This window comes from Excalfactoria chinensis, chromosome 4 (genome assembly GCF_039878825.1).
Source record: "Excalfactoria chinensis isolate bCotChi1 chromosome 4, bCotChi1.hap2, whole genome shotgun sequence".
NCBI lineage: Eukaryota > Metazoa > Chordata > Aves > Galliformes > Phasianidae > Excalfactoria > Excalfactoria chinensis.
In genome coordinates, this window is record NC_092828.1 from 54323464 (window position 1) to 54345905 (window position 22442).

At 38.8% G+C, this 22442-nt stretch overlaps 1 protein-coding gene across 4 annotated transcripts in view; it reads right to left on the reverse strand.

Annotated features, from left to right (window-relative positions):
• Positions 1-3738: 3738 nt before the first annotated feature.
• Positions 3739-22442, reverse strand: part of LARP1B (La ribonucleoprotein 1B) — a 32629-nt gene continuing 13925 nt past the window's right edge. Inside the window, exons 6-19 of one of the 4 annotated variants that reach the window (XM_072336842.1) lie at positions 21670-21813; positions 21244-21412; positions 17416-17560; positions 14949-15123; positions 13996-14168; positions 13143-13514; positions 11038-11161; positions 10320-10522; positions 9831-9937; positions 9415-9575; positions 8842-8986; positions 6814-6923; positions 6463-6590; positions 3745-5629 (exon numbers count right to left, since the gene is read on the reverse strand). In XM_072336842.1, coding sequence (XP_072192943.1) covers positions 5411-5629; positions 6463-6590; positions 6814-6923; positions 8842-8986; positions 9415-9575; positions 9831-9937; positions 10320-10522; positions 11038-11161; positions 13143-13514; positions 13996-14168; positions 14949-15123; positions 17416-17560; positions 21244-21412; positions 21670-21813 — 2375 coding nt within the window. In that variant the 3' untranslated portion in view covers positions 3745-5410. Of the gene's footprint in view, positions 5630-6462; positions 6591-6813; positions 6924-8841; positions 8987-9414; positions 9576-9830; positions 9938-10319; positions 10523-11037; positions 11162-13142; positions 13515-13995; positions 14169-14948; positions 15124-17415; positions 17561-19140; positions 19217-20228; positions 20374-21243; positions 21413-21669; positions 21814-22442 lie in introns of those variants that run through there. The other 3 variants (XM_072336841.1, XM_072336843.1, XM_072336844.1) reach the window with 3 other exon arrangements.

The window sequence follows — 22442 nt, forward strand, 5'->3', positions numbered from 1 at the left end:
GCTCTTGCACCTCATTACAGCATCATGGTGCATGTAGCTGTGGATCAGGAATAAAAGGCTTGTGTCCCTATCAAATGGGACAACCAGATTGAGGGTTTTTTCAAGCTTCTACACAAAAGTACTTTTACAGTTGACTGTGTTACAGCTCCTACTGTAGAGATTCCTATCACCTGACATGAGTTACCCTGTTATTTACTCATTACAGCTATCACTATTGCTACATCTGCTATAGCTGTAGCTTGAGCTGTTTATCTTGGTTGTGCCTGTTTGATGTAGAAACTTCTTACCAGGGAAAGAGCAGTAGTTTACATAAGCTGTGCATTCCTAACCCAGTGCAGCCTTTTTTTTCCCCCTATGCTCAAAGAACTGCAGTGAAGCTTAATCAGATCAAAATTACATGAAGATTTTTTTTTAACTGTTAAAAATGTTTAAATAAGCAAAACCCCAGTACGTAGGATTTCAGGTTGGTTAAATAAAAAGTCATCAGAGATGGGTAGAAGGCTGATTCTTGCTTTCCAGCAACTTAGCAGTAACTGAAGATGACAAAACAGTCATCTTTTGGCTGTAATGTTGCATAGATATAACCCTATATTTTGATGCCCAGTGGATCTGAATTTGGCTCATTCATTCTGCCTTAAACGTCACTGGTGATTAGAGGATGAGATTTTTACTGAGACAAATCTGCTTTTCTTTGGTTAAGATTTGCATTTTCCATCTTTTCAGCATACATGGTAGCAGCTCAGTGCTAAGTAAGTTGGTTCTTGTTTTGCTTTGCTTTAAGCAGCTATTATAAGCCATCATAATCTAAGCTATTTTTCTGTTCCTGTTTTTGCTTCCCCCCCCCCCCCCCAGAATCAGATCAGTTTCAGCCTCTTTAGTGAAATAGTCAAGAAACAAACTGGACTTATCCTTACAGTCACTTTAACATTGTCTGCACTACAGTAAGCATGTTGGTAGCTTCCCCCATACCCTGAAACATGTATTGTTGTATAACAGAATACTGTTCAAAAAGTAGAGCTTTGAATACAATAGTCTTCCTTTGTTTTATTGCTGCTTAGTGGCTGTTGATTGTTTTGGTTGGTGTTTTAGGATCAAGCTGTGTAGTTTTTCACAAAGCTTAACTGACTGTCTAATATAGCAACCAAGTGTTCCTGAAGTTGCCTTCCTAAGCTTAGAGTATGTTTGTGATGAACTCCTTAGCTTGCTGCTTGCAGTCATAGCTCCCTCTAATTTTCACATTGTGGTTTAAAGAATAGATCATGGGGGGAAAGAAAGCTCTACCAGTGACTGCTCTCTCAGCTATGGTTGGAATAATGCATTTGCAGTTGTCAGTTTGGTGATTTAGTCCTAGTAATCACATCACTCTGACCTCAAGGGCTTAAATATGGAAAACTTAATTAAATATGAACAGATATATCCACCCTGGTTAATTCAAAGGCAAGCAAAGTACTCTTCATGAGAAAACCAAAACCCATCCAAGCCAGCAGCGCTCCCCTCCTCTGTGGAGTTTGCTGTGTTTCTGTGCACTTTGCTGAACCAGAAGCCTGCAACTTTGCTGTGTTTTGCAGTTCCAGTCTGGCAGAACGGCCTTCTTGCAAAATGAATGAAAAACACTTAATTGTCCCCATTCTGGTTATGACCTGTTTTCTGTGACAATATTTCACCGAGCTGTCACCATTTCTAGGTAACTGGGTAAAGCCCATAAGCGTACTATGTGGGCACCCAAGAATAAAGCTCTTTGGAGGTGATAAGTTGTGGTGGCAGGTCTGGATTTGTCATTGGCCACAAGCATTCTGGACTAGAAACACATTTTTGCTGCCTGACTTGGGCCCTGATTTCATGGGAGCGTGAAGGCTGTCATTTCATTTTATGTAGTTAAAGGCACAACTTCTTACTGGAAAGAAAGCACAAGTGATGAGCTTTGAAGGTATTACTCCAGAGCGCTGCCTTAAAACAGCTAACCCACATGCTTAAATTCCTTCAGAAATTTCTAACGTAGTGCCATCGTAGCTGCATGCTGAAGTCTCATGTCACTTGGGTCATATAATAATGCCACCTCAGACAAGTTAAAAGCTGGCTTTCTACATAGATCCCAGCACCAGGTTAGAATTTGGGGGGGGGGGGGGGGTTGGTTTACAGCATTTCTAGTGGAGTTTGCAAAAGCTGAAGCAAAGGGTGCTGCCTTTTTCCCTCCAAAACTCTTAAGACAAAGAAAGCAGAGAGGAAAGAGGAAAGCAGAGAGCTTTAAGATGACAGGCATAGCCTAGCAATAGCTGTGAGACTTCTCAGCAAAAGAACACCAGCCAACAATTAAGCCTCAGAAGTCGCAGAAGGGTGGTTTGTCACCTCAGCACAGAGGGATGCCTGATTCCAGGGGACACAGAGCAGAGGCCGCTGTGAGCACGAGCTGCTTTCTGCTCACTTGAGTGCTTTATCTCCCACAGACACCCAAATCCCCACAAATCTCCAGAAGAATCAGTCACACAGACAGGCTGCTGCTTCTCACTGTAGGAAAATATTATCTGCTCTCCATAAGGAACAGCTTGTTTAGCTTGGAGATGAGAAGGCTCCAGGGAGACCTCATTGTGGCCTTCCACTCTTTGAAAGGAGCGTATAAACAGAAGGGAGAACAACTATTTACAAGGGTGGATAGCAATAGGACAAGGGGGAGGTGTAGGGTTAGATATTAGAAGGAAGCTTTGCACACAGAGGGTGGCAGCACACTGGAACAGGTTGCCCAAGGAGGCTGTGGATGCCCCATCCCTGGCGGCATTCAAGGCCAGGCTGGATGTGGCTCTGGGCAGCCTGGTCTGGTGGCTGGCAACCCTGCACATAGCAGGGGGTTGTAACTGGATGATCACTGTGGTCCTTTTCAACCCAGGCCTTTCTATGATTCTTTCCTGAAAAGCCTTTTGAGCAAGGCTGAAAAAAACCTTACTGAGCTTTCAGCATAGTAATAGTTTTGAAGTACTTGTGGAGACATTTCTTAGTAAAAAGGCATTCCATCAAATGAAAATAAGAGTTTTTATACATGTGAACAGTGAACAACTTGCTGAATATTCAGCAAAACCTGTTAGAATACCATAGGTCTTAAGACAGATGAATTGAAGGTTACCTTAAATGGATGCAAATAGCAGTAGAAAGGATGCTGGATGTATATATTGCTGTTCAAAGACAAATCCATGGCTCCACAACAAGAATCCCAGTTATGGAAAGGTAATTAACAACATTGAACCTTACAGAGAACAAACTCCTTGACCAGTAGTCCTGGGGCTTTGTTCTAAACTTGGATGTTTGTGTTCTTATCTCAGCATACAAACAGCAGCAGTGGAGCTGTCATTCTTTCTACCTCTCTGGCAGGGCATCAAGGAGGGAAGGAAGGTTCAAGTCCATGAGAAAACAAAGTGGGCGTTCCTGAAGGTAGGCAGAACTATAAGCCAGACCTTTGTCCCTTGCATCCACCAAAATAAAGGGCCATACTAACCAAAGCCTGTAAGAGGTAAAGTAATCCATTCCCTTTGACAGGTGAGTAGAAAATGTAACTGAAGGCACTTTTTCTTTGAAAAAAAACAACCAACCAACCACTTGGGTGTATGAAAAATCATCACAAAACTTGAAAAAAAGCCAGCTTGCATTTTAAGAACCCACCAGAGGCAAACCTACATCCTTAGACTCTGTACAAGTGTTTTCTTCATGCTTTTCAAACAATAACAACAAAGTTTGTAATACAACATTATTGGAGGGTTTTCTGGTTTGTTTTTATAAAATTTGTCAAGGTATCACAAAAATCACACACCAAAAGCTTAGTCTGCACATTTCCCAATGAAAAGAGTGAAATATTTTAAATCTTTTACTTGTATATACAAATTCAATTCAAATTTACATTTTTGCATCATTTTCCTGGGTAGCAAAGAGTCACGGATCAAACACAGGGTTGAGTGAGATGTGTCACTTCAGCTTATGGAAGGAAAGTTGCTTCAATTTCACTTAGAACAGGCCCCTGTAAAAGGCTCTATTTTGAACTGTGATTCTTTTAACTGCAGGGAAGGCCACTGCTCGTGTACTCATTTATAATGCAGACATTCATAATTCACTGAGTTTCACAAGGCAATGACTGAAAAAAATAATAACGGACTTACTGTGACAACTTGTGAGAGCTGACAGCAGTTTGACACTCTGTCTTCGGATGTCTGTTCTGTTTGGACACCTTCGTGGGTTAAGGCATTTGTGCTAGATGCAGTTCTCAACAGAGGGCTCTTTTGCAGCAAACCGGTAACAAAATTCTTGTCATTTACTCTCAGGATAAGGAAGTGACCCACTCAGTTTGTGCAGGTGGTTTTGTTGTTTTTTTTTTAAATCAAAATAATGAAATTAAAAGGAATCGCATGATATCAACACCCTCATTTTTTAGCTACAGAAATGAACGTGTATTTCAATAACTTACATTCAGTGAAATTGTGCTTAGCCCTGTGTGAAATTATCCAATGTTAGCTAGCACAACTTAAGCAGACCTTCATTCAAATACTGTAAAATTAAGCAAAAAAGGAATGCTTTGTTTCCTTCCAAACTAATTTTTATTCCTTGAAATACAGAGGGAAAAAAAAAATTTAAAAAAAAAAAAAAAAAAAAAGAGTGCTTTATCAGCATATGAGAATCCAGCTGAAGCTACCTGAACAACCTGCACCAACCACAGATGCCAGGTGTTAATTTAAGACACTGAATCAACAGATCCATTTTTCCCTGTATTTTACTGTGGCTTTTTAAGAACCAGTACTGAAAGAAGCATCTGCAAAACTATCCCAGTTATGTCCACTCAGCTCCATACTTAATACTAACTATGGAGACCCCGAAAAAAATAGAAACTATGTTTTTAAATAGAATCCAGCAGTGCTGTATCATATATAGCTGCACATCCGAGTGCACTTTCACACAAAGCATACTTTTTATAGTTACAGATTCAAAAGCAAACCAATCACATAGATCCTTCTTTACATTTAAAAGCATATATGTATGCTGTAATCTTTTTTTTGCTTTGGTAAAATACAAAGGGACAAAGAAAGCGCAGTCAGTAAGATGGATATACCATACCTTTTCTTCTTTCAGAAACATGAGCTGAAATGTAAGGCATCCCCAAAGTATTTCTATGCATATGCAAGGAATGCAGTTTTTTGTAAACAAAAGCTTGAGGAAAGCAATACTGAAGCCAAAGAATCTTCCCTAGGACCTTTCTGATGATTGCAAAACCAAGAACGGCTCTCCTAGGGTGTTTTGGAACATAATCCCATGAAAAAGAATGCAGTCCTTTGTCTTCCCATACACTTTTAATCACGTACTAGATGGGCTCACCTTGGAGATCTCCAACTAAGAAGAGCGATGAAAAAAGCTGATTCTCAAGGGTGCGAGGCTTAGTCTATTTTTCCGGTACATCACTTTCTATTGATTTTGTGGCAGCATTGGGATGGCCTGCTCTGGGTGCTTGCACAGTGCTCCCACTGGTAACGTGCTCCAGCAGCACTGTAGGCTGAGCCACAGGAAATGTTCTACAGGAACGAGCCGGATGTCTGCGATGACCCAAATCCTCACCTGCTGCAGCAAACTGCCTCCTGCCACATTCTTCACTAAAGGGAGGCTGAAAGTTAAAAGCAGTACCCTATTAAGAGTTGTTCTGTAAGGCCAGGTATCAGCCCTTTCCGATAGGTAGGGGAGCAGAAAGGAGCATTCTGTAATTGAGCCTTTAGTTAGGCATGGTAATCTTAATAGTTATTCACAACTCATCACTGATAATCTTAAAATCTTCCTGTCCGTTAAGCTACAAGTGTAAAAACATGACAAGTTTAGGACTTCATAGTCTTGGAACATCACATTATAGCCAATGCCCTTTATTTGCCACAACTCCCAGATAGGAGGGGTGAAGAAGATGATGGCACTGGAGCAGCACATCACAGCCCCATTACAACAAACACAGCAGCACTGCAGTCTGGAATCGTGCAGCTTAAGAAATCAGCTGCCTATAAGAAGGTTATGCTGAATTTGGCGTGCAAAGGACAATGCCTGTCACAATTCATTAAGGAACTGCTAGGTGTTAATTAATTTGCCACATTCCTGAAGAGTACAGCAGCAATCTGTCTTAGCAGATGACAAACTATGTACTGAGTCAAGTCTTCCTTTCTCAGTACTTCATATTATTAGATCAGTAAAACGTCCTTTTACGTATTCTTGTTATTTACATTACACAATAAAAAGGGAAATTCAGCACTGTTTATTTGCCTATTTCTGTTTGAAAAACAATGTCTGGAACAGAACAACACATTTCTCATTTCCATTTCACTTTTTCTAATTGTGCCTTGTAGAGACTTGATGAGATTTGTGAACTTCATGAACTGAAGTACAGTTTTGAAACAGTTTTAACTTGCATTAAAATACACATATGCCAAGTTACTTAAAATAGGTGTTGAAACTTACATCCACTCTGAAGTCCTCCAGTCTCCTAAATTTACTGAGGTATTCTTGCAGCTTGGGGTCAATGGCTGGTGTCTTGTGCTGAGAATATTTTAGGTAAGCCCAAAACTTTTCCAGTCCATAAAGCTGACCTAATCACAAGAGAAGATAATATTACCAATTTACAAAGGCTAGACTTAATTAAAAACCTAATCGTTCATCAGTATCTACGTATGTAAGAGAACTGAAAGATAACCCAAAGGCGCTCTTACAAACTAAAACTGAGCTTACAAAACAAGTGAGTGCCAAGGAACAGGGATTATCTCCCAGTTAAAGTCACTGTGCTGTAAGCAGTGACTGGCCTATGATAATTACCAGCTTCATAGTCCCTCTTTGTTTCTTCCTGGAAGTCCTTGAATATGTCTCGCCTGAATTTCTTTTCTAGGCCATAGCTGTAAAATCGAAACAAGCATTCCAACCCGTACCTGGAAGAGAAGAAACAGGTATGGGAATCTTAGGAATACACTATAATTGCTTAAAAGCAGGCAGGTTTTTAATCTCTCCCTCCATTCATGTAAATAGCATTGTCTCATTTTTCTGTCCCACAAAAAATGCTTCCTTCGATGTTCAGTTTTATTTAAACGGTTCTTCTGAAACACCTTCACAAATAGACAAAACTAACTTAGGAATATCAGTTTTGTCACATGGCTTCAATTTATGAACTACAGACTCGATGCATGTAATGTAAAAACAAATGCTTTTACATTTTCAAGATGTTGAGACCCACAGCTCCCACGCTTCATGATAAAAGGCCTACAACTTCTTTTATTTTTCACTCCAGCTTCCTTCCATGCCCCTCCTTTTTTTTCTATTAGAGGGAATAAACAACTGACACCAATTTACCTGCCACTCCTTTATTCAGCTCAATCATAAGCTTCTTAATCATTTGCTCTGAGCTGAAGGAAGGTACCTACCTTCATTTTGCCTTACTTGGAAGCATTAACTTGGCTGTCACACTCAGCTTTTTCCTAATCCGTAGTAGCTGAGAAAGTGGGAAAGCTACAAAAAAAGCCCTACCGCTAGAAGTTACTACAGTGATTACTGGTTTCCTTCCAAGTTAAATGTTTTGTGGACCTACCTCGATTCTTAGTGTGTGTGTGTCAAGGCTGCCTTGGGCAGCCAAGCAGAGGTCAAAATAAATTGCTCACATTTCTACACAGGCCAACGGACGCTTTAATCCAGCTCCCAGTATTAGCTATTGTGTTCCTGTGTAACACTGAACTCTCACCATGCAGACACACACCTTTTGAGTGCTGAATTCAGTCATCAGATGACTACAGAATTGCACTATGAATACATGAAATTATGCAATGGTGAGAGCTCCTAAAGTCGAAGCTGCATCTAGGTAATCAGTACAACTTCAAGGAACACTTACATAGGGAAATATTCATGCACTTACCTGAAGTAATTTTTAAGGATAAATACACAGAAGCTACTTTTTCTGGAAGAATCTGGATCAACTTCTCTTTATGATACCACAATATGTTACATTTGGCAAAGACATAAAGGACAGTATAAATTCATTCATAATGATGGATAATAAGCTGCCTGGGTAGAAAGGGGCCACATGGGACCTCCTTCTGTCCAGCATTTATGTGCTATCCCTTAAGAGCCTTCTGAAGCTTTTTTCTCTTGGAAAATACATACTTGGATAATCACAAAAGCATAAAGAAAGCTCTCAACAGATATGCAAATGATGATTGAAACCACCTTTGCATCCTACGGACTTAACACTCTAGTGTGACAACATACCCATGCTTTGTAATTTTATAAACTTCCTCACTTGGCATTCAATATGTTGGGCTGCCTTGTGTCTTTAAGAGAAACAGCAGCTGGGGGAGGGAAAAGGAAGAAGTGTGTGGGAAGAAGAGAGGGAATGCTGAATCGAAGAGCTAATGTGGCAGTGGTAATTTTTTCTACTATTGTAGGAAAACACGCAGTTTGAGGTCAAGAATGGATGAGAAAAATAGCAGAAGCTTTCCTAAGAATAGAGCTGACTTTTCAGAGTCAACAAATTGCACGGTGCTGGAGAATTCAGGACCAACTACAGGTCAGGAAATGCCATACGTATAGCTGTTTCTCCACAAAGTACAAATACATACAAACACATCTGTGGTGTTAAAACAACTTGCAAAGACTGCTGCTATTTTGAAGATTCACAAAAAGACAAAGCTAACAACAGAAATGGTCACTTAAGATGTATGTAAAAAATATGCATGTAAAAATACATATATATATGTAAAAAACAATTCACTGTAATTCCAATGGCTGGTAAAGACCTCAAACTATTTTTTTTTTCCTGATTTCTTTTTTTTAATTTCAGTTTCAAGAAAAACTTCATACCTGTAGTGTTCTTTTGCATCGTCTAGAGCAAGTTGTCTGAATTCTTCATACATTTTCCTGTTGAAGTGATCCCTCAGGAAAAAGGACCAGAAACGAAAAAGTGTGTTCATCTCCTGGGACTGGCCGATTCCCAACCGTTTCCTCTCTGAAAAGGAAACAAAAGCACAGCCACAACTTCTTACTTCTACAACAAACTATTTTCGAGTGCTTTTTCATTGGTAACACTAAGATCTTCAAGAATTGTAATTGTGAACTTTCATTTACATTATTTGTCAAGTCTCAAAGTTAAAGTCAGCTAATTATCTTCTCTCAAGGACTCATATTTCTTTTAGCAATGAATATTAATACAGAAAAAGTTGCTGGAAAATGTCAGGGACTTCAAGGGTTTTTTTTTGTTTGTTTGTTTTGTGAGGAAATTTGAAGTTAAATAGAAAGGAAGTATCATAACATACAAGCATTGTTTCTCCCTGAGAAAAATGACTGATGAAGAACAATATGGAGAAAACCACTATCAAGTGACAACTGGTTACTTCTTGCTAAAAAGTTAGGAAATGCACTCAGTGCCTTCCTTACCTGTTAGACACCTTCGATGATACTTATGGTACACCTGTTGCGTAAAGCCATTTTCCTTTAACAGTTCATGAGAAGGATGCTGAAATTTTGGAAGAGAATTTGGAGTACAACCATAGCCTCCTGCAAGTGGAGCTCCTTCTGAAGGTGAAGCATTGGAACTGCTGTAAAAGAAACGTTTTGTTCTACAGACAGTGTGTTTCCACAGAATCAGCTTTCAACCTTTTTGCTGTATACAAGCACTGTCAGTACAGTGTGATCACTTGACAAGCACTGTGATGTGTACTTGGGTTCCCAGTCATCCCTGTTTTCGGGTGCGCTTCTACTTCTGTGCTATTATCTTTAAGAAGTTTTTGATGATGCTAACTAAGCATTAATATAATGCATGGTTTTAAATGACCGCTTAAACCAACTCTTACCTCACAGAGGAAGTTCTCGGCCTATGGTCTCTGGAATCCATCACCCAACCAACATGGCATTCTAAGGGAGGATTTGAACTGTGCCGTGTTTTTCTTTTTCTTGGAGCCTAGGAAGTAAATGAAGCATTTATTTTCACAATTTGATTTTACTCACTTCTATCCTCCCAAAACAGCACACTGCTCATTTTACGTTGTATCTAACCAAATATAAAGTCACGATGCTCCAGCTCCATAACCTGAAGCTTAATCTTATGTAACAAATTTAGAATCTTTAGATGTTACACTTCTTCATCATGGATTCTTAAGAAATGTTACAGAGAAAAATCAGGAACCATTTTGCAGAAATAAAAAAGGATGAATATGGTGAGATTTTTGAAGAAAAACAATTATCAAGTACAATTGTTTCAGTTTTGCCCTGCCATTCTTACAAATTACATTACACGCATGAATTTTATAGGCTTTCCATAGATATTAAGCTTTTCCATTTACCTTCACATCAATGGACTGAGCTTCTTTAACGACAGGGTAGAACCTGGGTGTTTTGTTGGGATCCTGTAGCCTTGGGGTACGAGGTGTTCGCGGGGTGAAACCAGGGTGAACTCGGGGAGATTCTGGAACTACAGTTGGCAGTGACCGAGCTACCGTTGCTGCTGGAAGCGCTTCAGTACGGAACCAATTACAAGCCAGTTCCTCTGTTAAATCAGCAAAGAGGAAAAAAGCACTTTATTTTCAAAAGAAACTTAAGCTTTGAAATCTTAAGCTCCGCTAAATACCTAACATCTTAAAGGCAGGATTCTCTTCAAGTGAACTATATCATCCCCAAAAGGATAACTGAACTAACAAAAAGCACTTGGTGCAGAAGCAGTACTAACTGACTGCTCAAAGCAATGACAAATATTTCAAACATCTTCTCTAGATGGCAAGTTAGCATGCAACACCACTGGGTGCTTTTTGCATAACATCAGAATAGAATGCTACTATAGATGATCACACATTTCCTGAGAAGTACTACTGGTATCAGCTTCTTCAAACACAACGGAAACTTCCAATACTGATGAAGAGCTGACAATTGGAAATATTGGTGAAGAAAAATCCTCTCAGTCTGCTGACTGAGCCAAAAATAAAACACTACATAAGCAGAGAAAGTTAAAGTTCATGCTTCATTATAGAGATTCTAAGATAGAAATAAGTGTGTTACATTACTTACCTTCCTGTAACTCTGAAGAACCTGGAGGAATTTCTTGGGCTTGATCAGTTATCAGTTCTGGTGCAAGATTATCAAATTCTTCCTTACTAACAAGATTCAACTTCCTGAAGTTCTCAACCTCTTGCTGAATCAGGGAAAACAAAAAGGTGTGACCACAAACTGCAATGACCATCATCTTGAGGAAAGGCTGAATATCCCAAGAGAAAAATCAGCAACCCAGGATTCACACACAGCTAAACTCACGCAAGCCAGTACAGATCTGGTTAAATGCAAATGGGAGTTCGTAGCTGACATGAACAACACAACTGACACTGTACTTTCTGCAAAAAACAGGCCACCAAACGGGCGCACAGGGGCCAATGGGGCCATACTCAGCATTTTTTAACAGAGTAAGAAACAGAAATGACTGTGATCCTATCCCTTGCTGAAACCAAAGCAGTCCGTCTTCTGCATTAAGTCTGACAAGGAAAGCAACTTAGGGGGGTAGGAGATGACCTACTCCCTTCCTCAGGCTATGTATAAACAAATGCCAGTGTTGTAAATGAAACGGCAGCACCTCAAAGCACTCACGCTCCTACTCAGCTGAAGGTAGTGTGGCATGCATACATGGAGCATAAGAAAAAAAAAAAACAAAACTCATTTAGGCTATGGTCAAGAATATCACAGCAACAAGAAAATATTGTCTCTTCCTGTGTGCCATTTCTCACTGTCTTGTTCCAGTCTGCTGATTTTCTTGGCACACTTCCTTCATAATAAAAATTCTATGTTCTGAATCCAAATCCCACCTTTATTTCCTGCTTTTATTCTCAACATTTGTTTCTAACTCCATCAACTCCCTTTTGTACCCAGATGCTTCATTTTCCCCTTAAGTTATTTTCACCCTTGTCCTCCTTCCCATATTACACACATCTGTCATGGTTTTGTGCTGTCAATATTGCAAACAGGTAAAACTCCTTTATCTCACCATTTTAAGTCTTTGGGTAACTTTTTTTCTATGTGCACAGTATCTGCTATTGATACAGCGTCACTGCCTACAGATAAGCCACTCACTGGGCTCACTTTCACAAAAAGTGGATTCTTAATAAACCAAAAGCAGTAAGTGACAGCACAGTGGTGTTCCCAGCTGACCTCAGCCTATGAAGTGCTGGAGTTCAACACACCCGTAATTTTACAGCTGTTTAGTGTATGAAAATAAATGAATAGAAAAATCACAAAACTGACAAGCTTCTTCTGAAGTTTTGAAAGCCTTAAATGATAGGGGCCTCAAATACAAGCTAGGAAATAAAGGGGTTGCTACAATAAAACAAGGTGTGCAAACCTAACTGCAATTCGCTCACACAGCTGCACGATAAACACAGCTCTAAATAAACTACTTAAAAATGATCCTAATATCCTCCTTTCCAACTTACATTAAAATAAATGTTCTTATACTACCTCTATACTAGGGGTTTGCAAGTGCTTTTTAAGAAACAAGCTATTTATAGAACAAGAAAACACTGGAAAAGTAGAACCGTCTCCAAAACATTAACAATTGTTCTACAAAATATCCATTCTGTGCTTTTGGTTAAATCTCTGACAAGAAAATTCTGCTTTCAACTGTATAAATCATCATAAAAATAAACATAATTTACATGTCTACTGAATTCAACCGTCAACTAGCTTTCAAAAATGTTTATCATATCATAGAATCATAGAATGGCCTGGGTTGAAAAGGACCACAATGATCATCCAGTTACAACCCTGCTATGTGCAGGGTCACCAACCACCAGACCAGGCTGCCCAGAGCCACACTGAGCTTGGCCTTGAATGCCTCCAGGGATGGGGCATCCACAGCCTCCTTGCACAACCTGTTCCAGTGTGTCACCACCCTCTGGGTGAAAAACTTCCTCCTAGTATCTAACCTAAACCTCCCCTATGTCAGTTTAAAACCATTCACCCTTGTCCTATCACTATCCACTCTCAGCCATTCCCCATATGCTCCCTTCAAATATTGGAAGGCCAATAGTTTAGTTGAGTAGCAGATAGACAAAATGATTTTGGCATTGTTTGCACAGGCAATGTTTTAAAACTAACAAAGAAGAAAGAAAAGAAAAAAAAAGAATTACCATTGCTGTAGTGTCATTTTCACTCCACGCTGTCCACAAATCCTGCTCATAATAGTATAAGCCATCATTAATAACTTTAGCAAGTTCCGATGTTATTTTTCCATGACACACATGGTTGCCAGCACGACCTTCAGCAGGATGTTTTCTCATATACGGTGGCGTCTGTGTTACAATCAAAATCTTGTTTACATCCTGATCATCAATTTCATAATCTGAACTGCTGTCTGACCAATCAGTGAATTTATTCTTATGACCCTGAATTTGTTCCATCTCTTCATCAAACAAAAAGTCAAGTTCTTCTTGTTCTTGTTCCTCTGGAGGTGGGGGTGGCTGTTGTTGACCTGACACTTGATCAGGTATAGGAACACACTCCTAAATGAGAAAAGGTGATGCATTTTATACTTGAAATAGACAATAATCATCCACATGGAAGACAAATAGAGTGTGAATACTTTCAGTAATGAACATATAGAATTAGAAACAATAGGGCCAATTTAAGATATTTATCAAGCTCACAAGTAAATTACTCTTCTAAGTAATTCAGCATCATGAATTTTTAGAATTATTCTCATAGCACAACAGCTTCTCAATAATGCACATGTATGACTGTCCATCAACAGAAAAAAAAATAAATCACATTTCATTATAGTGAGATTTGGACCAGGATTTGAAATGCACTTGGTTATTCTAAGTCTGGATAGAGTGAGCAGTGCCCACACTAACAGTTTTACGTAATCAACTATCACAGATATTGAAGTCTGGAAAAAACAAACAGAAAGCTGTTTCATACTGGAACTTGAAAGTGGGAAGGTTTTGCATTCGTTTATTTAAATAAAGTTCTTTTTTGTTTTACCTTTACTCTGACAGTGGATGCATGATGCCTGTTCTTCACTTCTATCCAGAGCTCAGAGTCCAAATCAGGCAAACTTGTAGACAACCCTCTAGATATTGTCTGAAAATTACTTGTTTCAGTGTTTTCCTTCAGACTCAGCAGGCTTCCCATTCCTGGAGAACTTGGTGCAGACTCTAGCAATGGAAAACAGTAGTTCAGTTACTGTTCTTTTGTATTGGGTTGGTTGGTTTTTTTCACACATTGGTCCTTCCTTTAACCTCAGCCACTACTTCCTACTTCTGTGGTTCAAGTTAGCATTGATTAGCAGAACTTCTTTTCTTTTTAGGAGATCACTTTTCATAGTCAACATTTTAGGAAAAGACCAATTTATCAGCTTATTTAAGTTAAAAACATATATCAGACTTAGAGAAGTCATCTGTTATTCAGAAAACAAGAATTCATTTATCAGGGTTATGTTTTCCCTACACCAGGCACCAACTCTCTGGATGGGTGCCTAACTCAGACTTCATTCTTCCCATTTACTTTGAGCCAGCATTTTAGTAAATGATTTATTTGCCAAACATATTTTTTGTAAACAAAGCAATCTCCACATTAATCGTGTGAATGAAATTCCCGTCCAAAACTAGGGTACGCAAAATACAGTTAACTTTCAGCTAACAACAAAATGAAGAAGATTTTATAGACTTAAGACTACTACTGCTTCTGCTATTGGTAATAAAAAAGGACTCTAGGCCATTATACCTTCTCTTCTGGAGAATGGTCACAACTATAGCGCACATTATATTTTTATCTACTTAATATTAACCATACCAGCCACAACTGTACAGCTGGCAGGGATATCAGCTGAATAAACCAAATACACAATTTCTATTATGAAAACAGTATCAAGAGGCAAATTTCCTCAGACAGACAGACAGCCCTAAACTTAAGTTTCTATTAAAGAAATTATTTACCAGTATGTGAGCCGTAAACTTGGCCTGGTATGAATTCTGGACAGTTGATGAGCTGAGAAAAGTCAGTCCTTGATAGATTACAGGGAGGTGGACCTGGAATTGGCCACTTTTCTGGATCAACCCTTTTTCTTATCCTCTGATCCACAGTTTCAACTTCTGTACTGTCCTTTAGGGCCTGTTGGATAAGCACATTACAACTGCAGAAAACATGACATATCCAGCACCTTCTTATGCCCACGGAAGACAGTCAACTCTTTATACAGTAACTAAAAAGGGAATTTCAAGCTTTTTATGCTCGTTCTTCATAGTGACTGTCTGTTCTTTCTTCTACTGGCACAAACAATCTTCTCATTTTCAAGGATAACCATTTATCATCTTTTTAAATTTGATCAAATATCACTTCCAGTTTCCCTTAGGCTATCTTATTTAAATATGATTTAAGGTAACTATGTAACAGCAAAGCACTCCTTAGACTAGCAACACATTAAAAAGGCTCCCCCCAGACATCCTCAGTAGCATCCAAAACATATCACATTGAGACCCTATTTTGTCTGCAGACACTAACTAGAAAACTAGCACTAAAGAATTTGGAGAGACCATAGACAGAGAGCTGTGAAACAGCAAGGTACTGCAGTGCTGGTCAGTGAATAACCTGTAGTCCTAGAGATCCTCTACTACTATCACCAACTGTTTTGGACCTATGAGGCCTACGTATCAGTAAGCTACTGAAGTACCAGACAGCCTCAGAGCTTCACGAGAAGGACAACATCTCAGATATGCACAGTATCACTGCCTCTGATCAGATCAGCAATATACTGCAACAGGTTTCTGTGCTAGAGGCAGAAAAGCATCTCCCTGCAGCAGCAGCACAATGACTGCCAGCTTAAGGACTGGCCAATACATTTAATGACAAGGTCAGCAGAGAGCTGACATTCACCTTATCAGAGTCAATGGAAATAAAACAGGAGCCAAACAGCAAATAGATTCCGCACAACAATTTCCATTTCCTTGCTTGCTGGTGGGGCTTACAATTTAGGCAACCCTGCTATGGGAAAAGTATCGCTGGACCTGAGGAAAATTACTGCCACAGAAGAATTCAACATAACTCAGGAACACTGTTAAGATCACTTCAGCTTTGCCAAGCGTGTTATGCCGTAATTTAGACAGATACTTACTTTAGCCTTCTAAAAAAGTTTCACCTGGAAGAGAATGGCACAAAGATCCGTTCTCTTTCAGAAATCTTAATGCAAAGTGTTCTTATTTTAGTAGAAAATCATCTTGGCAGCCCAGTTTTCCTGCTCACACAGAAGGCATAAGAACCATTCTCCCTAAAAATCTCATGAACTATTAGAAATATCTCACAAACCTTGGCAAAAGGCACTGACCAAACAATGGAATTTGTGCTAACATCCTCAAGATTTTGTGAATCTAATAGTTGCCCTTAATTACAGCAGTGGTAGACTCAGTAAAAACCTGATCTGGACTACTTGAATTGACTACTTGAATAAACTCTGCAACTCTTTTTGCTCTAAAAAAGGAAACACAACAAAACAAGCAAAACATGTTCTCCACTCTCACTCCGCACAGACAGATGTGGTTCTCTTGACAGTGCTCACATGAAGGTTTGTGATGTAGAACCTTCATAACACTTATACTTGTCTTTATTGGTTTTAAAACACCTGGCAGGATAATTCTGCAACTATCCAGCTCACACTCTAAATACATGATGATTAGCTTGCAAAGGAATTATCAAAAGTTTCTTCAAAGTATGTGCCTACACTAAGAACACCTATTTTCTATGTTTCAACCCCTCAAAATACAGAATCCTCAAAGAAATAACAGAAGATGACAGACTCTGCAAAAGAGAGTCTTGCAAGAATATCCTTTAATAGGCTTAATATGTTTTTGCTATATTACAACTTTTCAGCATCAGATAACACTTTTTTTTTTTTTCTTTTCTTAAAAGAAAGACCTTGGAAGGATTCTACTTTTTTTTTGCTATGTACAAGCACTCTGCTGTATTCCACAGCAAGGAGTTCCTCTATTATATGCACATGAGAACACCTTGTGTGGGTGTTAAAGACCACGTTTCTCTCAACTTCTGACTCAAAACAGGATACTGAAAGTTCAGAAGTGAGTAGGATTCTGACAAGAGAAACAAAATAAGCTACATGTAATGCACTAAATTACTGACCCTGTAAACGTTTTGGATATAATCCTTCAGTTTGTCTACAGACGTAGAGGTGTCTCTTCCTTTAATCTAATTGCTGCCCTTCATCATCTCCCTTCTCTGTAGCCTCACTCTCAGAATGTTTACAAACAGCAGAAGAAAACATTTTCTGCAGCATTCTACTCCCCGTTCTAATGGGACTGAACAAAAATCCATACCAAAATAAATAAATAAATAAATAAATAATAGGAAAAAAGCACCAAAACTATCTACACACATGCTTCTGAATTATTTTACCTCCAAAATGAGCGTAGCATTTGTAGTCAGAGCTTGCACCCTGTGGAAGCTAGCAATCAATGAAATAGGCAGAAATCCTTGTTGGTCCATCTTTCTCCTCATAAAGAAATCTCTTTCCAAGTTTTCTGTGCTGAAATAATACTCACTGGACAGAGAAACAGAAAAGATACACATATGAGCCTATTAAAACTTAAAGTAAATCCTGAAACAGTAGCCAAAATATTCCTTGGTAAAGTCTTCCATTAAAAAATAGAGCGCAGTTTGTAATCAACAACGTTGTTCTTTCAGCAGGAATATTGTTACAAACAAAACTTTCCGAACAGCAAGCACGCATGCATGCTCAAAATCTTATTAATGACTTATGATTCAGTACAGCACACAGGAACATATACCAAAGCCTTGTTACAACCTTTGCATATATACACTGCACGTGGAAAGATTCTGCTCAGTTTTTCTTTCACCCATCCCTCCTTATTACTTACATGAACAGACAGAAATAACATTCCCTTAGCCTCCATATAAGATGAAGGACAATTGCTGCTCACATCTCATTTCCTGTTCAGCAGTGCCAGTGTAACCTCATCCTGAACTGAATCCTTTCCCAGTTTCCAGTACATTAGAAGGTTTAAGTGTCCTATCTGAGCACATACATGCACTCTGAACCACGCTTGTGGGAAGATGAGAGAACCAAACTGGTAATCGTGTATTTTTTTATGAAACCGCACAACAGATCATGGAGAAAGGTAGAGGCTAAATGAATAAATGATACTTAGTTAATAAGGAGAAGAGGGACAAGGACCATTTCATGAATCTGACAATGCTACAGAACCAGAGAGACAAATAATGAAGTTGTAGAAAGACAACATCTAAAACAATGAAGTTGTATGAAATGATAAGGATGTCAAGATGTTTTATACTTCGTGATGAGAAAAAGCAGAGAATCCAAATCGTGACTGGACATACAAAGCATGGAAATAAGAAAACAACTTATGGAAGAGAATGGAATAAAAAGTTGGGACTAAAATCTAAGCCTTAAACAGGGTTTGCACATCATTCCATATTTTAGCAAACTACATCCAAGGAATGCTACTACTCCTCAGGTTCAGGAAAAAATAAGCAGTGAAATGTTTATTCTGTGACTTAGAGGTACTGCAAAATAAAACAAAAAAGCATTAAAACGCTGAGGAAAAAACACACATGCCAATATAAAGTCTAAATCCAACAATGAATAAAATGCTACACGTCTCCACTGAAGCTGGCTCAAGGCTAAAGTTACCAAACTGAGCGGAATGCAATGCCATCAGTGAACCAAAGAGAAGCTTGATACCATTTCTTTCTAAAACTTCTGGTAGCTAAAAATCTTTTAAAGCAAAAGCCATCTATATGAAACACTCAGCTCCAAAACAGAATGAAAACACAAGCCTCAAAGTTGGACAGTAAGACATGTAACAAATGAACACGCTACCGTTAAATTGAAATAAACAGCAAAGAGAACAAACACAGCTCTCAGAGAATTAAGCTCTTACTCAGATCTAAGTAAATTGACCAGCAAAGCAATTGTGCACAAAGGTTTCTCTCAAGAATATTCTATTTACTGTGCTGAACCAATGTAATCCTTTTCCCCTAAAAGTCTAGAAGATAGACAAGTACAGAAGCCATGTCAGTATTTTTGTAATGGTACCTTTACAGTCATACAGTAAAGGTAAAAATCTTGTAATCATTCACCTAGTTAAAAATTCCACAAGCAGAAATGGACAGTGACTGAACTTGACTCAAACTGCCTCATTTGATGTCCATCATTCTAGAAAAAGGAATTTGAAAGAACATTAATGAGAAACAGAGACAATGCACAAGTTTGTTTAAGCAGAGGGACAAATCTGAACACAAACACACACCCTCCAGCTTCCCTTTTCTTACTTTCCTCCGAATCCTTTTATTTATTCTTGAATCGATACAGGCTTGGATGCCCATCTGAGCTTTTATTTATCTGTTTTTAAGAGAGCTTGGAGTTCCACTGTATATTGCACACTGAGGAGTTTCAAGGCACTGAAACTTTCCAGGCTAATTATTTCAGCCCATAACAATAAGTGATAATTACATTTTTGTGAGTAATACAAATATTCCTCTTGCACATCAAGCTGTTTCTTGGGACAAGCATAAACTGCCTGACAGCAGTGTACTTCTTACTGTGATTACAAATCAACTCAGTTGGACACAGCATCTAACATTTTTCCTTATTAAGCAGGTAAACAGTTCTAAAATTCATCAATACAATACATAAAATAATTTCCCTTCTCTAATACATCCTCACTGATCTTAGACTCCATAAGGAACTCCGACATCCAACAATGCTGTTCAGCTTGCTTTTGTACATGCTTCCAACTTTGGCACAATCACTTTAATACTTTAGAACTCAATTACAAAAGGAAGACCAAACCATCTCCATTTATGAATTAATGACATGTAACTGATGAATAAAGTTGGTTTCCCATCATTTTTATATAAGAAATGTATAATAAAATCACTTTTTTCCTTTTTTTTTTTCTCTTTTTTTTAAAGGAGCACAAAAAATGGTGAAGTTATATTCTAAACCTACTCAAGAATCTCTCTCTTGAAAAGAAAACTCCATAATCCAAGTGCCTGAGGAGATTATATCAGACAAGCAACCAATGGCACTGGTTAGCCAGCTATGACGCCTTTGACAGACACCTGCCAACCTCTTTTCGCTAAAATAAAACACAAATATAACCAGAAGTCAGATGTGACTGCAACTGACATTTTTCTCACCAGAGGGGGACATCATCATGTCCTACCTTAGAAGGTCTGGATTCTACACTGCATGCCCAGAAATCTGGCCAACAGTGGAGTGTCTGTGCTCCTCCCTCACTTGTCTGAGGACAGTGCAGGCCGATTATCCTGACATGGGGGTACATGTCCACTGTCAGGTGTCATAGGGGCCTGGTAGCAAGAGTAACAAAAAAGATTGCAATAGAAGTTTTGAAGTTGATAGCCACATGCCAGATACTTTCTGCCCTTAAACAGGCTTTTTTCTTCCTTTTTTTCGTCAACTGTAACAAAAGAAGCAAGAATAAAATAAGCAAGTTGCTTTATGGAATACAAGGGCAATAAAAAACCACCACACAGGCATCGTGGGGAAATGCCATTACAAGTACAGAGACGATGAAATATCTGCCAGTGGTGGAAACTGTCTCTTTAAAATGAACTAGTGGTTTCCAGGCCCTTTTGACATGTCTCCTGGTGATAATCAGTCTTCCAGATGGTTTCTCATTCCTAATGGTATATATGAGAAAGTAAACATTTCAGATTACTAGCAAATCAAGCATCATTGCAAAACTACTCTTTCAGTTGAATGTTTCAAGTGAAACACTCTGAAAACATAAAACTAACAAGAACACTCAAAGCAAAATCGAGAGCAAAAAAGGGAAATCTCTAGCTGCACCACCCAAGAAGAGCTTTATAAGCAAACAGACCGATGGCACTCAAAAACACAAGCTCAGAGACATCCATATCTCAATTACATGACAACATAAAAAAGGGCTATGTACCATAAATAAAGAAGGTATATGAGTTAGAGCCACACTACAGCACAAGATACAGAACGGCTGCCTTACAATTCTTCCCCATCACTCATGTTTTTTCACCCCATTTGTGAGTAAGTTCAAGCAGACACTGGTAAAGGTCAAATCAAAAACAAATTGAAATGTCTCCATCCCCACCATTTTACGGGTGATAACTCAGTCCAAATTGTGTTTAATCCCTTTCTTAAATGATCTCTCAGTCAATTTGCATACTAAACAACCTACTTACATTTGACGTTTTATATATTCTTTCAGAAGAACTTCATCCACAGAATACATCTGCACTCCTGTTCCATCATCGTAGTAATACATCATACTAGAGTTAAGCTCAGGTTGAAATGCTTGGTCAGTTATTTCACCATACAGTTCTTGATAACCAACTGAATAGTCAAAGTTCCCTTCAAAATGCAGGTGAAAATGAAAATTAGGTTAATTAAGTCTGGTATGCACACATTTTAAGACATAAACACGATACACATGCTACTTCATGATTGGCTTTCAACATCTGATTTAAAACAAACAAAAACCCACAAACTACTTGAAAATCTCGAGCTACAGGATATGTATCTTGAGATAACTCTGATTTCGTACAAAAACATAAACATTATAAACATAGTTTAAAAAACAGATGTCACAGATCTATTTCTTTGCATACTTCTAGGGTTTCCTCTGCTTCGTCCTCTTCCTTTGCCTCTACCTCTTCCTCTGCCTCTGGAGAATTCTCGAACACTGCCACCCTCACTTCTCACACTGCACACCTCATCGTGATCGTCTCTCTTTTCTCTATCACGATGCCAATCTTTAAAAGAAAAAAGTATAACACAATCATAATTAAACATCACAGTGCAATTAATTAGCCGCTGATTCATCCCTAGATATTAACCTTAAAAGACAGAACAGAAAAGCACTCTCTACTTTTTGGATAATCTGAAACATTGAAGAAATGAAACTGCTGCACACACAACTGCTGAACATCCTTTCTAACACAGCTGTCAGCTTGCACTCAAGGAACCCACCAAAACTCTGCTGCACTAGCTGATGCATAAGGCCAGATCTGGAGCTGGAAGGGTCAAACAGAAAGGTTTGCATAGCAGTGCCTAAGGGTGAGCGGGTAGGGGCTTCTAGAAATAAGGAGTAAATGAGCTGACTGGCAATCTCAAATGCTTCTGAAGCACAGGGATCACAATATATGCAACGAGTATAGGATAGGAATGCACCATAATGCCATTCTCCTTCGAGGCATGGTAATATTCTCTGCTTATGTGGACAACTCCCAGTAGTTAGAGAGCTACACAGGGCTGCTAGCTCTTGATAACTCTGCTCTGGGGAAGATTTCCAAGACTCTCCGGAACCTCCCTTTTGTTCCCAGAAGCAGCCAGCTCCCTTGACTCAGCCTTTTAAACAGCACTATTTTATTCTCTACTGATC